Below are 13,543 nucleotides of genomic sequence, written 5' to 3'. Positions count from 1 at the left end.
AAAGCTGTAAGTGCTACAAGTCAGGGTTCAGCAGAGGTTTCGCCATGAGGGAGATATTCACTAGCTGAGTGTTAGGCGACATAATAAGATTAGAAAGATTAGAAGAGAAGTTGGGCTCTTTTAGAGATTCCCCTTGAGAGGGCTTTCCTGTACATATTGGATAAAAACAAAATGACAAAAGGACAGAGGAAATCAATACTGTGCCATACTGCTGCCGAGAACCACACAGGAAAATAATTTGTCTTTCACTGACAAGATTCTCCTCACAGTTGTCTAAGTGCTTACTGTGTAAAAAACAAAAAGTAATAAATGAGGAAGTTGAATAAATAGTCTGACTAGCATTGTTAAACAACCAGAAAAGGAAAATAAACCCTACTTCCTAATGAATTCCAGTAAGAAATCATTTCAAATGTTCAAAATGTTTTCCAGTGGTGTGACACACGTTTATGCTCTATACTAACTATAACATGTACTACAAAAAAGGCACGTCTTTACTATCTGTACTAATCTATATTTAATTAGCATACCCAGAAAAAAGCTGTCTAGCACCTTGCAACTCCACTCCACTTTTTAGTACTCTTTACTATCTTACTAGCTCACTATATGTTATTACACTATCACTATTTAGCCTTAGGTTTCCTGCTAACCAAACATGTTACTCGAAACCACAGTGGAGCATCCACTTGCCACGTTTGCTAGCTAACGGACTCATCATTTATCCAACCCTGTGACACCAATTCCATAGAGCAACTTAATGAAAGGTAATGAAATGATCATACATCTAATTACATTATGATCACACGGCTTGCATTTATATGCATTTACTGTATATGTATTTTGTATTATGTAGGGAAAACAGCCAGATACAGTAGCTAGCTAATACAGATGCTGGCTAATGTTTGAGAAATTAGTATGTAATGAAATAAGACCAGAAGCTATCAAAATTGATAAAATATAAAACAGATTGCCAGGTTCAGTAAGAAGCTAGTTAATATTAAGATAATGTGCCAGGCTCACTAAGAAAAAAATAGCTAGCATTAATCTAATTACTATGTTATGTAAGCTGCTAGTCTTGAGAGCAAGATACAGCTATTATTTAGGGAAACTAGTAGTTTGTTAACTAGTAGATTGGTGGCTGTTGTGTTGCTCAGGGAGACTTGAATTGAACTAGAGCTCAGGGTATTGCAACTGTCTATACAGGAAGTTGTAAAATCTCTTGAACACGTGTCACCATTATCAACACTGAGGCCAGTGGATCAGCAAGCAGTCAGCGAGGAACAATAGACAAGTGGCCTTTTTTCTCATAATGTAAAATGATCAAACACTCTATAAACATACTATAATCATTTCCACGTTGGCAGAAAGACATGTTGGCACTGTTGGTACTATGATGGAGAGTTATTAGTATTAACATTTACTCTGTAAGGACAGAGAAATCCAGGTGAAGGCCAAGACAATTGTGCCATGCTCTTTTGTTTTTATCATGACATAAATTATGTAGCAGGCGTCCACATCTTTTATTTTACGATTTTAAGCCCAATAAAGCAGATGGGGAAAGGCATGAATTCCTACAATTGGCCAAGAATATTAAATTGATAGCACTGATTGCATTTCCTTTCAACTTGCTTGGAAATAAAATGGACTGTTTCTTCTTTTTTATAATACTGAATGATGTCATCGTGAAATCATACATAGTGTCAAGCTCATGCTTGAACAAAATGAAAGCATGAAAGCTGCTCGCGCTCCAAATTGCACTCATGAGCTACGGCAGTTGTCAGGTTAAAGACGGGATCTGGTAAAGATTTAAGCTCTGGTTTCCAGTTCACAAACCAACCATAAAATGACTTTGGCTCTATTTCTATAAATATTTCTCTGTGCGGTTGAAAATTTGATTTTTATTGCTCTTTTCTCTGTGCTTTAGAAGAAGAACATGCGCCTCCTGCTGAGTGTGTTTCTTCTGGGCTCCTGGGGGATCTTCCTGCTTGGGTTCCGAATCTACTGGATGGGCAACAAACCTCCCAATTTCTCCAACTCTGACAACCCTGCAGCAGACTGCCCATGTTTTCTGACTAGGGTGCTCACCTTCTTCTATCTGCCCGCCATGAATATGTGGCTCCTCCTTTGCCCAGACAGGTTGAGTTTTGATTGGTCCATGGACGCACTACCGCTTCTGAGGAGCATCACTGATTGGAGAAACCTCCATACCGTCGTATTTTACGCCATACTGCTGACACTGGCATGGTTTAGCCTTTTGACTCGAACATTCAAGGAGAAGGAAACGAACGGGAAAGCCCATGTAGCAAACGGAAAGTCCAGCACAAACGGACACAGTTATCATTCTGACTATGAACACTCCATTCCAGACTCTGACTCTGTTCAGACAAATGGAGCCAATGGGACAAAAAAGCACTGTATGCCTAGAACTTCTCTGCCTACCACTGAGAACGTTGTGGTCTTCTCATTAGGTTTGTTGGCCATCCCCTTTCTCCCTGCAACCAACCTCTTCTTCTATGTTGGTTTTGTAGTTGCAGAGCGAGTCCTCTATATCCCCAGCATGGGCTTTTGTCTGCTGGTGGCAGTGGGGATGAGGGCTCTCTGGATCAGACTTAGGACAAACTCATCAAGGACTCTGGTCCTCACCTGCAGTGCTTCGCTGGTGCTGCTATTTGGATTTAAGACATTTCTGAGAAACCAGGACTGGCATAATGAGGAGATGCTTTACAAGTCAGGGATAACTGTGAACCCTGCTAAAGGTCAGTTAAATTTTTCTGTGCTTTGGTATGTATTTCATCAGTGAGGACATTTATGGAAATGTGATTGATTATGAAGCCCTGAATTGACAATGAAGCAGTGGAACCTCACCATGGTGATGGATGAGGATACAACTCTTAGAATCTAGAGTCCAGAATCTATGAATTCAATAATAATTGACACTTATCAGTCACATGAGTTAATGCACAAATGTGGTTAAGATGTTTTAGTGTAAAAAGTACTAAAATGTATGTCCCTGCGATCCTGTTAGTTAAAAAAGAAAATAAAACACTGTAATTTTTTTCTCTTCATTAATCTGCAGCTTGGGGGAATCTGGGAAATGTCTTGAAGAACCAGGGGCAGATGGCAGAGGCTGAGCAAGCCTACAGAAATGCCCTGTACTACCGCAGGAACATGGCCGACATGCTTTACAACTTGTGAGTGAGCGCTCATCTTTTCGTTTAGGCCTGCCGAGACAAACCTCCTCAAAAAAAAAAAAAAAAACAACTGCACTATCATTAATCATCCATCTGTCCCCTACAGGGAGACTGCAGCTTTCTTATGAACCCCAGGAGTCAGTTTATTTATACCTGAATGTATAACACACTGTACTTAAGGTCTTGCAGCACACAAAATAATGATAACAAAGTAGTTTAAGTCACTGCAATATTGATCTAAGTACATATTGTATACATTGATTATTGGTGAGGGAAATGTACATTGTTTGCTTATTAAAAAGCTTGAGCTAGCCAGATACCAAAGCTTAAATAATGTTACCTCTCCAGCAGTAACTGCCCGAATTTAGTAACTAGTCATGTTCAGGTACAAGCTAGCTAATGTTTTCCTTATTAGTATAATGAAATTCAGCTTTGAAATTGTAGGTGTATTTACTAAGAAGCTAGTAAACATTAGGCTAACTGCTAATTATTCCATTTCACTAAGAAGCTAGTTAACATATGTATTGTAAACATAGCTACATTCAATAACAAGCAAGCTAATAATTTAATAGTTTGACAAATCATTATCTAATGAAGTAAGACCAAAATCTATCAACCATAGATAATTGTGTTTGAAAATAAATTAGGCAGGTTCACTACTAAGTTAGTTGAAACTAGTTGGGGGGGTGGGGGAATAAGGTAAGGTTGGGGCTAACACACATGAAAACAACAAAAACAAAAGTACAAGGTATAAGACAAACAAAGCCATTCAAAGCCAGAATGTCTTTGGGAATAGTTGAAGCCATCCCTGACAGTGCGATCTACTAGCCAAGGGTTATAGCAACCTACAACTAACATAATAGTAGCTAGCATTATGCTCATTATGATATCGGGAAAGCTAGTCACCAGGTGTGTTAGCAGGTTTTTGTTTTGTTTGCTTAGGCTCTTAGATTGGTGGGTGTTTTTTTTTTTTATTCACAAAAATTTGAATGGAAGGAGGAGTAAACAAACACCAAACATTTCTATTTTCCCTCAAATAGCGTCTGCTTGTTAATAGCCTATTAATATCCTAATTAATGTAGTGCCAAGTGTTCTTTGGCACAAAAACAGCACAGCCAGACTCGCTCCACTCACTTGTGAGCATCTCCTTTTCAGGTCAGTAAGCAAGCTGTAATGCATGTGAATACTGACAGCTTAATGAGAGTACCACTGTTTTTCTTTTTTTCCTCTCAGAGGTCTGCTGCTACAGGAGAACAACAAGTTCTCAGAGGCTCTCCATTACTATAAGCTGGCCATCGGGAGCAGGCCAACTCTCGCTTGTAAGTGTGCTTTTATTTTACTGACAATTTTCAAATCCTGCTGTCGTGACTGCAAAAGCAGTTGAGGATGTGCATGTGCGTATGTGTATGCGTGCGGAAGTGTGCGCGTTTGTGTGCCTGCACGTGTAACTGCATGCGTGTGTGTGAGTGCGTGCACGTGTTTGTGTGGGTGTGAAAACCCACAGTGTGAACAAACTAGTTTGCTGTATAAGTTTATGACAAATTTATGACAAAATTTCTTTTGTGCTATGTCTGGAGTTTAGCGGTGTGTCCCCCCCATGTGATGTCATCATGGCACACCACCACTACTCAATGTAAAAAAAAGAAGAAAGAAAGAAATCTAACTCCAGAAGCACAAAACGCACAAAAAAACATTAATATAGACAAATTTAATGTGTTTCAAAGTAGACTTTTCCTTTAATGCCACAGTTAGTGCAGTGTGTTGATTTGTTTTATTTTCAGCACACGTTTGGATGACTATCCTGTTATCCATATTTGTTTAATTTATAAAGGCATCATATGCAACGGCTTATGATTAAAGGCGTGCAGAGTCTGCGATCTCATTTCTATTCATTGTGTGGAAGGTAGGGAGGAGGTAAGAAAGATCAGGATTGAGCATAGACCTCGAGGCGCATAGACAATGACTAATTTATCTGATCCACTGCCGAAAATGATTATTTAGCACAGCAAACAAAAACCCGCTAAATCAGAGGCAGTCCATCATAGCCCTCGGATCTTAGACTGCCGATGAGATCGATATTTTCCCTCATTCTCGCTTTGGACTGCATCCCCCAGAGTGTTGAATATGTATTGGCACCCTGCAGCACAGCCCGCCAATTCATCTGCCACAATCAGCGGGAGACATTCCCTGAGTCCCAAATAACCTAATTACTCACAGCCCTGCATGGTAATGGACTTTCACATCTCTCTCTCACTCTCTCTCTCTCTCTCTCTCTCTCTCTCTCTCTCCTCTTTCTTTCACTCTCAGCTGCCTACTTGAACACGGGTATCATCCTAATGAACCAGGGTCGCCTCGATGAGGCCAAGCGAACCTTCCTCACCTGCGCTGACATACCTGATGAGAACCTGAAGGACCCACATGCACATAAGAGTTCCGTCACCAGCTGTCTCTATAACCTAGGCAAGCTGTTGCATGAACAAGGCCACCAGGAGGTGAGTTGTGGCAACAGCTCCAAATGTGCTGAATTCTGTTTGTCTTTCATTTTAATACATTAGTAAACTGTGTACAAGTGTATCAGTGACACTGGGTTTTTTCTTTTGGTTCATGTCACAGGAAGCTCTGTCTGTATATAAAGAAGCAATCCAGAAAATGCCCAAACAGTTTGCTCCTCAGAGCCTCTACAACATGATGGGTGAGTGCATGTGATTATACTGTGTGTCATGAATGAAAATCAGTGCATGTGCTGGGGTATGCAGATGTTTCTGTAACTGTATTTATATTAGAATAGCACTTTAATCAACATCACAAGGCGCTTTACAGAATTACAGATGTAGATTTAGTTACTTAATGAGCAAAACAGGTGACAATGGCAAGGAAAATCTCCAAAACACGATACACAAGGTTTTATGATTACAGCAGCAGCTTATAGGTGCAGATCTACACTACACTACTTAAATGAGCCACTAAAACAAAGAGGAGGCATGGTGACAGTCACCTGTTGTTCAGAGTCATTTCAGGTGAGTAGACATATTTAAGGTGATTGTGATTAATGATTGTTCTCCAAAACCATATGTTAAAATATTCTTAATTAGTTTTATAGTATAATCAGATTTCAGCATCATCATATTTTTTTCTTATGATTATTCTCAGACTTTAATCTATGAATCAAGTTCTAAATTTTATTAAATGTGTTGTATGTTATTGTTACATGCTTTTTGTTGCAGTATACGCTCGAATGCTAGATGTGCAGACACTGATTCAGAAACTGAATAGCACGTGCCTTATATCATGTGCCTCATGTTTTGTGACCAGCATTTGCAGCATTTGAGAGAAAAAATAAAAATACTAATAAAGAGAAAGAGGAAGGAGCTGTAAACAGTTACGCTATTGTACAAGTAATTGTACAAATCTCTCAGTGCTTAAAAGAAATTCAAAAAAATATTCATATAATTTGATGTTCTGTGTTTTTTTATTTTTGTCTTTGTTTTTTTGCCTGTCTGTGTCTCAGGAGGCTTTAAACAGCCAAGCAGGATTAACGTGATGACGTTTTTATTTTAACTGTTGTGAAAGCAAGGGACACGCCGTTATTTAAAGCCCCTGCCTGCTGGATTTTTGCAGTCATGGTTGTTGGCATAACAAATTAACAAAAAAGAACATTGATCAAGGGTTTAGGAATGTACAGTGTAAAACATCTTTACATTAATATTTACCCAGTTTTAGCCTTTACCCATGTTCTAGTATGTCTGTCTATAATATATGTTTATCTACAGTAACATATTAAACATAAATATGTTTATCTACAGCAAAAAAGCATGTACTGTAATTGTTGATATGTTGTAGTTAAGGAGACTTTTTCTATCATGATTCTTCAGGTGGATGGCTTCGAGGTAACTCTAAGATGACAAGCTGTGGTATTATTGTCTTATTAAATTTGAGTTCAAAAGAGAGGAGGTGTGGGAATGACTGTTAGACACACACACACACACACACACACACACATATATATATATATCAGCTGCAGTGTAGTGAGAGGAAGAATAGGAACTTGTTCTGTGGCTGATACACATAATTGATAAAGAGAATAAATGGATCAACTCCGGTAGCTGCTGTGGTGTAAGAGGAATAAAACACTTGGAATATGCTGTTGGAATATAATCGATTATATGTTATAGAGTGGAGGCTTAGACAGCTTAGAGCTACGTAGAGATCCTAACCCTAACTTTTTTAGATTTAAGTGATTATATATATATATATATATATATATATATATATATATATATATATATATATATATATATATATATATATTTTTTTTTTTTTTTCACTACTACTGTTTATTTCTTTCTTCTCTAAATCTGACATCAGCATGCAATCCCACCATCCATCTAGTCTTTACTTATTCCTCCTGATCTCCCTTTCACTTTTCTTCCTTGATTCCTCTCATTTCTTTTCATTGATCTTTCTATTATTTAGCGTTTCACTCTCTTTCCTCACTCTTAAGCCAGCAAGCACTAGAACCCTTTCACCAGGCAAATGTGACTTGACAGGCGAATTAAGATTATGACCTCAGTATACTTATCAGGATTTCTTCACTGTGCGTTTTAGTACAGTTGAAGACGGTGGAAATTAAAAAAAAACAGTACAGACAGGATAAATTCTAACTGTAAATATTAGTATCTGTTTTCCCAACCTCTGGTATAATTCACTTTATTATTGCATGGGCTTAGATTTCAGCTGTGGAGTTTGTATTTCAGCTTGCGCTCTGTCGTATGCACGGAGGAACGATCTTGCGCCACACAGCCGTGTGTCTTTCAGCACTATAGAATTTATGTCAGTTTTAATTGAATCTCAGTATAACTCTCCTGCCATGAGGCTGAGGCAGGACTGCAGTTTTAGCCCAACACATGGGGCACTTCAACCACTTAAACTCTCAACTGCCAACTCTTAAATGTTTTAATATGGCAACTAAATATTACTGATATTGCATAAAAACTCCATTTTCTCCAACGTTCAGCAGGATATCAAGTTTGTATCATGGGGTTGATTCATAGTATTGATTGAATACAGTCATGCGCAAGCTTTCTTTTTGTGACAGTTCCCAATGTAGGATTAAAATATTTATTTTTTTGGAACAAAATATGGCCAAAGCATCTCTATTCAGTAAAATTTGGTTTGCTTTCAGCATAATACAGGTTATAAAAAAATCTGACAATTGTAAGAAGGTTAAAGAGATCATTCCAGCTGTCCTCATAATCTCTACTTGATTATCTTTGCAAAAACGATTTAAAGAGTTATTTTAACTTGAGAATACCACTCCAATGACATGCACAGTAATTACGTCCAAATAGGACATGGGTGTGGATTGGTTCATAATCCAGGATACAAGTTCAAGTGAAACTTCATCTTTGTCATGTCTTAGTCGCACTATCATTTTTATGATAATTATATGAAAAACATAGCTTGAAAAAGCTGCATTGTCGAAGGCTGTAATAATCCTCCCAGTGTGAAGAAGGGATATTATTACAGGTGCTGGGCTGCCTTAAGCCTGGTGTCAGATGATGTCTGAAGGATCAGATTGTGTGTGTCTAGCTTGAGTCCCAGAGAAAAGCCTTTAAGCCTGGTTTCCTAAGTGCAAGGTTAACGGCTAGCCGATCCTTCCTCTGTTCCAGCGCAGCACAACTGATGTCAGCCATACAGGAAATCAGCCATTAGTGTAACTCCTGACTTCTTTAATTCCTTTCTTAGAGTGTTTGTGGTGTTGCAATAGAAGTTGTTGTTTGTAATTCGGCGTTGTTAATATCATGATAATTGAGCGAATGAGCAAGAGCAACATATGTTCATAGCTGTCAAATTTTACATACAGCAACTAGACCTCAGAGTTTTTCTTTTTGGTTGTTATGGTCCCGGATCAGTTTTCACAGTCAGTCTGATTTGTCTTGGGTCACTTTCAGATGTATAGGCCTGTTATAGGATCTGGTAATAAAACAAAGGGAAGGGGGATGTGTGCTTCCATAACCTCTGACCTCTCAACCTGACCCCTGTCTCCACCCATTACAGGCGAAGCCTATATGAGGATGAACAAGTTAGCTGATGCAGAGTACTGGTACAGGGAGTCTCTCCGGGCCAAACCAGACCATATACCAGCACACCTCACCTATGGCAAGCTTCTGGCCATGACGGTAAGATCAATCACCTGACAGAAGACATTTTACAAGTACTTTTTTTAATATTTGCAGCATTTTTTTGCCCTTTTTTTGGTCTGAAGCCTTTCATAGGAATCCAAATGTAAAAATTCCAATGAAAGACTTTGTGTCTTTCTTTCTTTGGTTCTTTCCTGCCCCTGTCTCCTCTCATTTCCAGCCTATCCATACAGAATCACGTTTTGGCCTGGTGGCCCTTCTATATAGAAAGAAAAATAGTGGTCCTTTTCATTTACCATCTTCCAAAACACAGTGAGCTTGTTGAATGGGTATTTGTTCTGAACTGGGCAGCAGTGACCAATGTGTAATTTGAGCACATCAGATTTCAAAAATCATCATCATAAATCATCATCAGGTTGTCAGCACTGGTTAAAAAAGAAAAGATGTACCTTAAGGGTGAAGAAATGCCAGTATATGACACTGCTTATTTTTAGTGGTCCAGATTATACACTTGTTTTGACTATATTTACAAGGTTATAAGATGAGAACAGTAATGCTCCATATTTGTCATGACTGAGCTTTCCACTGATATTGGCCTTGCTTGTTTTGCTAAACGGTTCTTAGCCTTGATGTTCCACAATCCACTTGACGTTTAATGTTTTCTGATGTCCAGTGCATTCAGCGTATCAGAAAGCAGTCCAAAAAACGTTCAGAACGATGCTCTTTGGGCAATAAAGAAGCAAGCACAGTCCATTAGAGAGCACTTTGAACCCAGTGGAGTGAGGAAACTTGTCTTGGCTTCAGAGCAATCTATTGATTTCAAAACAGGGATGTAGCTTGAACCTTGTGGTCTCATTTATTTGCTGCTAGCTGGATATGGGGAAAGTGAGCGATGAGGGTGCCACACAGTCCTCAAATGACCCGATACTGTTTGGTAACCTTGAAAAGGACTCAAGAAGAAAAACCGAAAAAAGAATAAACGTTCAAATTTGTATGAGGCATCTGCTTTAGCACGCAGTAGTCAGGCTTCAGCATTGTGGTTTCTTTGCATGACATTTTTGTTTGAGTGGAAAATTAAAAGTAGTCCGCTTTTATTTTTGCTTCACTTTCCATAATGAAAACAGATGTCTCCTTTAAATGGCGAATCATATGTCAAACTGGAAACACTCTTATTGTAAAATATATTCAGGTTTTAATATAATGGCTGAAAGGAATGATGTAGAACACAGTGGATTTTTTTAGACTGGCCTTTGGCCTCTGCTTTCTTTGTTTTTTGTGCATGAAACAAGAGGTCAGTTTCGCTGAGTGTGATTGATATTATCTGTCATACATGATCCGTGATTTGAAATAAACCTGCAAAAAGCTTCCATCTCTCTGTTTACACTTACACACTCGCATACACAGTGTTTGTCCTGTCTAGGGTCATGTCTAGGGTTCATCTGCAGGCAGGGGGTGATGGGATACAGGCAGTTGGTTAGGGGCGATGCAGGGTGGTGGGATGAAAATCTATGCTTTAACCCCTGCTGAGCTGACCCGGCAGAGTGACCTCTCCGCATTGACCCGGTACGGTCATGGAGCTGAAGCCCAGAGGTGTCAGAGGGCTCCTCAACCGTGTTATCGAATTCTGTCATTTCCGCAGCTAATCACACTCAGACTCTTTTCATAATCACCTCAGCAAGGCCAAAACAGCAGCCTGCCTGTTGTCTGTCTAATGTCACGCCACGCTCAGATTAGGGGGTCAACGGAAATGGGGTGTGGATTGTGTGTGTGTGTGTGTGTGTGTGTGTGTGTGTGTGTGCGTTTTAGGAGGTCGTGTTGCCAGGATATGGCTTAAGAGTGACAACAAAAAAACCATTAAAATATGTAACCTGAGACCTCACTTACCTTATTTTTTTCTTTCACCTATATATTTTTCCAAAAAAAAAAAAAAGATATAAAATACTCATGAAATTGGAATCACAGCATCAATATATATTCAAGGCTGAAGATGTGTTGTGCGGAGACAAGCATTCAGGTTTAACAACAAACAGTACCATGTAGTAAAAAGAGAAATGAATTAAGCTGCCACACACAGCTGGCTGCAGGGTTTAGCTAGTGTGTGTATATATAACATAAATACAAATATGTCACTTTTACACTTCCGATCTGTAGCTAAAACCCTTCCTCTGTTTATCAACCAAAGTTGTGAAAGTGTGTTAGGATAATTCTGCTGTTACTGGAACCAGTATGACTCTTACACACAAATGGGTGTTAAATGTTGACTCATTTCAAATTATAGATTCACATCACATTCACACCCTCAGACCTCTGGGTTGAGCTGACTGTGCCATATGAGCTGAGGTGAAGCCATGACTGCAATTGTGCAACAATTCAGCATTTATTCTTCATAGAATTTGAAACTGAAATGGAAAATCTATTCCGTGTTTGTTTGATTTAGGGACAGAAAGCCGAAGCAGAGAAGTACTTTATAAAAGCCATTCAGCTTGATCCCACTAAAGGAAATTGCTACATGCATTACGGTAAGAACTGTCATATTTTTAAAATATATTCTGTACTCTATATATTCTGTATATATATATATATATATATATATATATATAAAATATGAAGGGACCTCTTAACAAATATAACACCAGGAAAAATCCAGAAATTCTGGTTGAATATTAAAGTGAATTTTATATGAATTATGAATTATATGAATGATTTATATGTAAGATTTTATTTTTGAAAACACTGAATTAAGAATTCACTTTCTTTTATGAAATGTCGTGTTATATCTACATTGAGCTTGCAAGGAAATTAGGCACTAATGCTGACATGGCATTTAAAAAAAACAATAAATTAAATCAATGAGAGCAAAGTCAGTATTTATTTTCATCTATACATTTATAGTTCATTTATATAACATTTACAGTTATGTTATTGTTGTGGAACAGCCACAAAAAAGATCACGTACTTAATTCAATCAATCAATCAAATTTTTATTTGTCACATACACATACAGTACATACAGAGTACGACAGAATACAGAGTCTGTCCAGTATTCAAGCATAGAAAGGAATGGAATTAAGAATAAAAATAAAACCAAAAGGGGGTAGATAAATAAAAAGTATAAACTATATAAAAATATATGAAAATATATGAAATAAATATATAAAATACATAAAAAAAGACAAAGTGTAACCGGAGCAGTTTTGACGGCAGCCGACCTCACCGGTTTACTTATAATAGTTATTATTAATCATTCCCTTACCAAGCTCTCAAAAAATTATTTTTTATCATAATATAAATTTTCAGTTTTGGCCTAAAAATAAGTGCTAACATTGGAGATTCTTTCCAAAATGGCTTTGAATGAATTTATTAAAGCTATACATATGGAAGTCTCCACCACACAGTTTTCATGCTGTGGACCTCATTAATATAATCCATGTTTAAATCAATTACCTTGTTTAATAAAATGTTTCTGAGCAATCAGAATCAATCATTCAACAATGGTGTGGTACAAATGCAGTATGAAAGACTCAGTTTTCTTAATCAGGTAGAGGAAATGCTGAAGAATATGCTGCAGTCTATACAACTGTTAGAACAGTTAACAAGGCCAAGATTGCAGTCTTTTTTCTCCTTCAGATGAACAGTGTGTTGATGTAAGTCCTTGTTCCTCTTGGAATGGAGATACTATTCCACCAAAAGAAGCCACTCCATTCATGAAGTAATGAGAAAATAATGAGCTGTTATTTCTCTATGAGGAATTGATATGCGTTCATGTGCGTACATGATTTAACCTAATGATGTTCACCAGTGACATGATTTCGATGTATAAATCCTCTATTAAGTCTCCTGAGACAGGATTAAAATAAAGGATTATAACTGAGATCAACTGCATTCATTTATGAAGAAACATTAGGAGAAATGAACACAACAGGGAAAATGTATTGGAATCAGTTGTTATATTATTGCAGGTTATCACTGGTAGGCTATTGCTATAGTTTTCTTGCCAACACCTCTGCATTGTTTTCCAAAGATTCCTTCTAAATCATGCGTTTTACTTAGCCAAATGGGCTCCAGACAGAGAATTTTCTGGGTATAACCCAGACCTCTATCAAAGTAGTGTTGACTAGCGTTACTGACAGGTCTAGCTGCCAAGGAATCTACATAGAGCTGCTTTGTGCTGTGTGTATGATCAGGGATCAAATGGAGCTGTTTGGCAAATAACTG

General features: G+C 38.0%; 1 protein-coding gene across 1 annotated transcript in view; it reads left to right on the top strand.

Annotated features, from left to right (window-relative positions):
- tmtc2b (transmembrane O-mannosyltransferase targeting cadherins 2b) overlaps window positions 1-13,543 on the top strand; it is a 103,463-nt gene that overhangs the window by 77,634 nt on the left and 12,286 nt on the right. The window contains exons 3-9 of the mRNA XM_060878116.1: window positions 1,922-2,753; window positions 3,074-3,188; window positions 4,422-4,507; window positions 5,496-5,680; window positions 5,802-5,880; window positions 9,246-9,367; window positions 11,766-11,847. Coding sequence (XP_060734099.1) covers window positions 1,922-2,753; window positions 3,074-3,188; window positions 4,422-4,507; window positions 5,496-5,680; window positions 5,802-5,880; window positions 9,246-9,367; window positions 11,766-11,847 — 1,501 coding nt within the window. The remainder of the gene's footprint in view (window positions 1-1,921; window positions 2,754-3,073; window positions 3,189-4,421; window positions 4,508-5,495; window positions 5,681-5,801; window positions 5,881-9,245; window positions 9,368-11,765; window positions 11,848-13,543) is intronic.

Source organism: Tachysurus vachellii, chromosome 9 (genome assembly GCF_030014155.1).
Source record: "Tachysurus vachellii isolate PV-2020 chromosome 9, HZAU_Pvac_v1, whole genome shotgun sequence".
In the NCBI taxonomy this organism is placed as follows: domain Eukaryota; kingdom Metazoa; phylum Chordata; class Actinopteri; order Siluriformes; family Bagridae; genus Tachysurus; species Tachysurus vachellii.
This window is presented reverse-complemented; position numbering and strand designations above follow the sequence as displayed.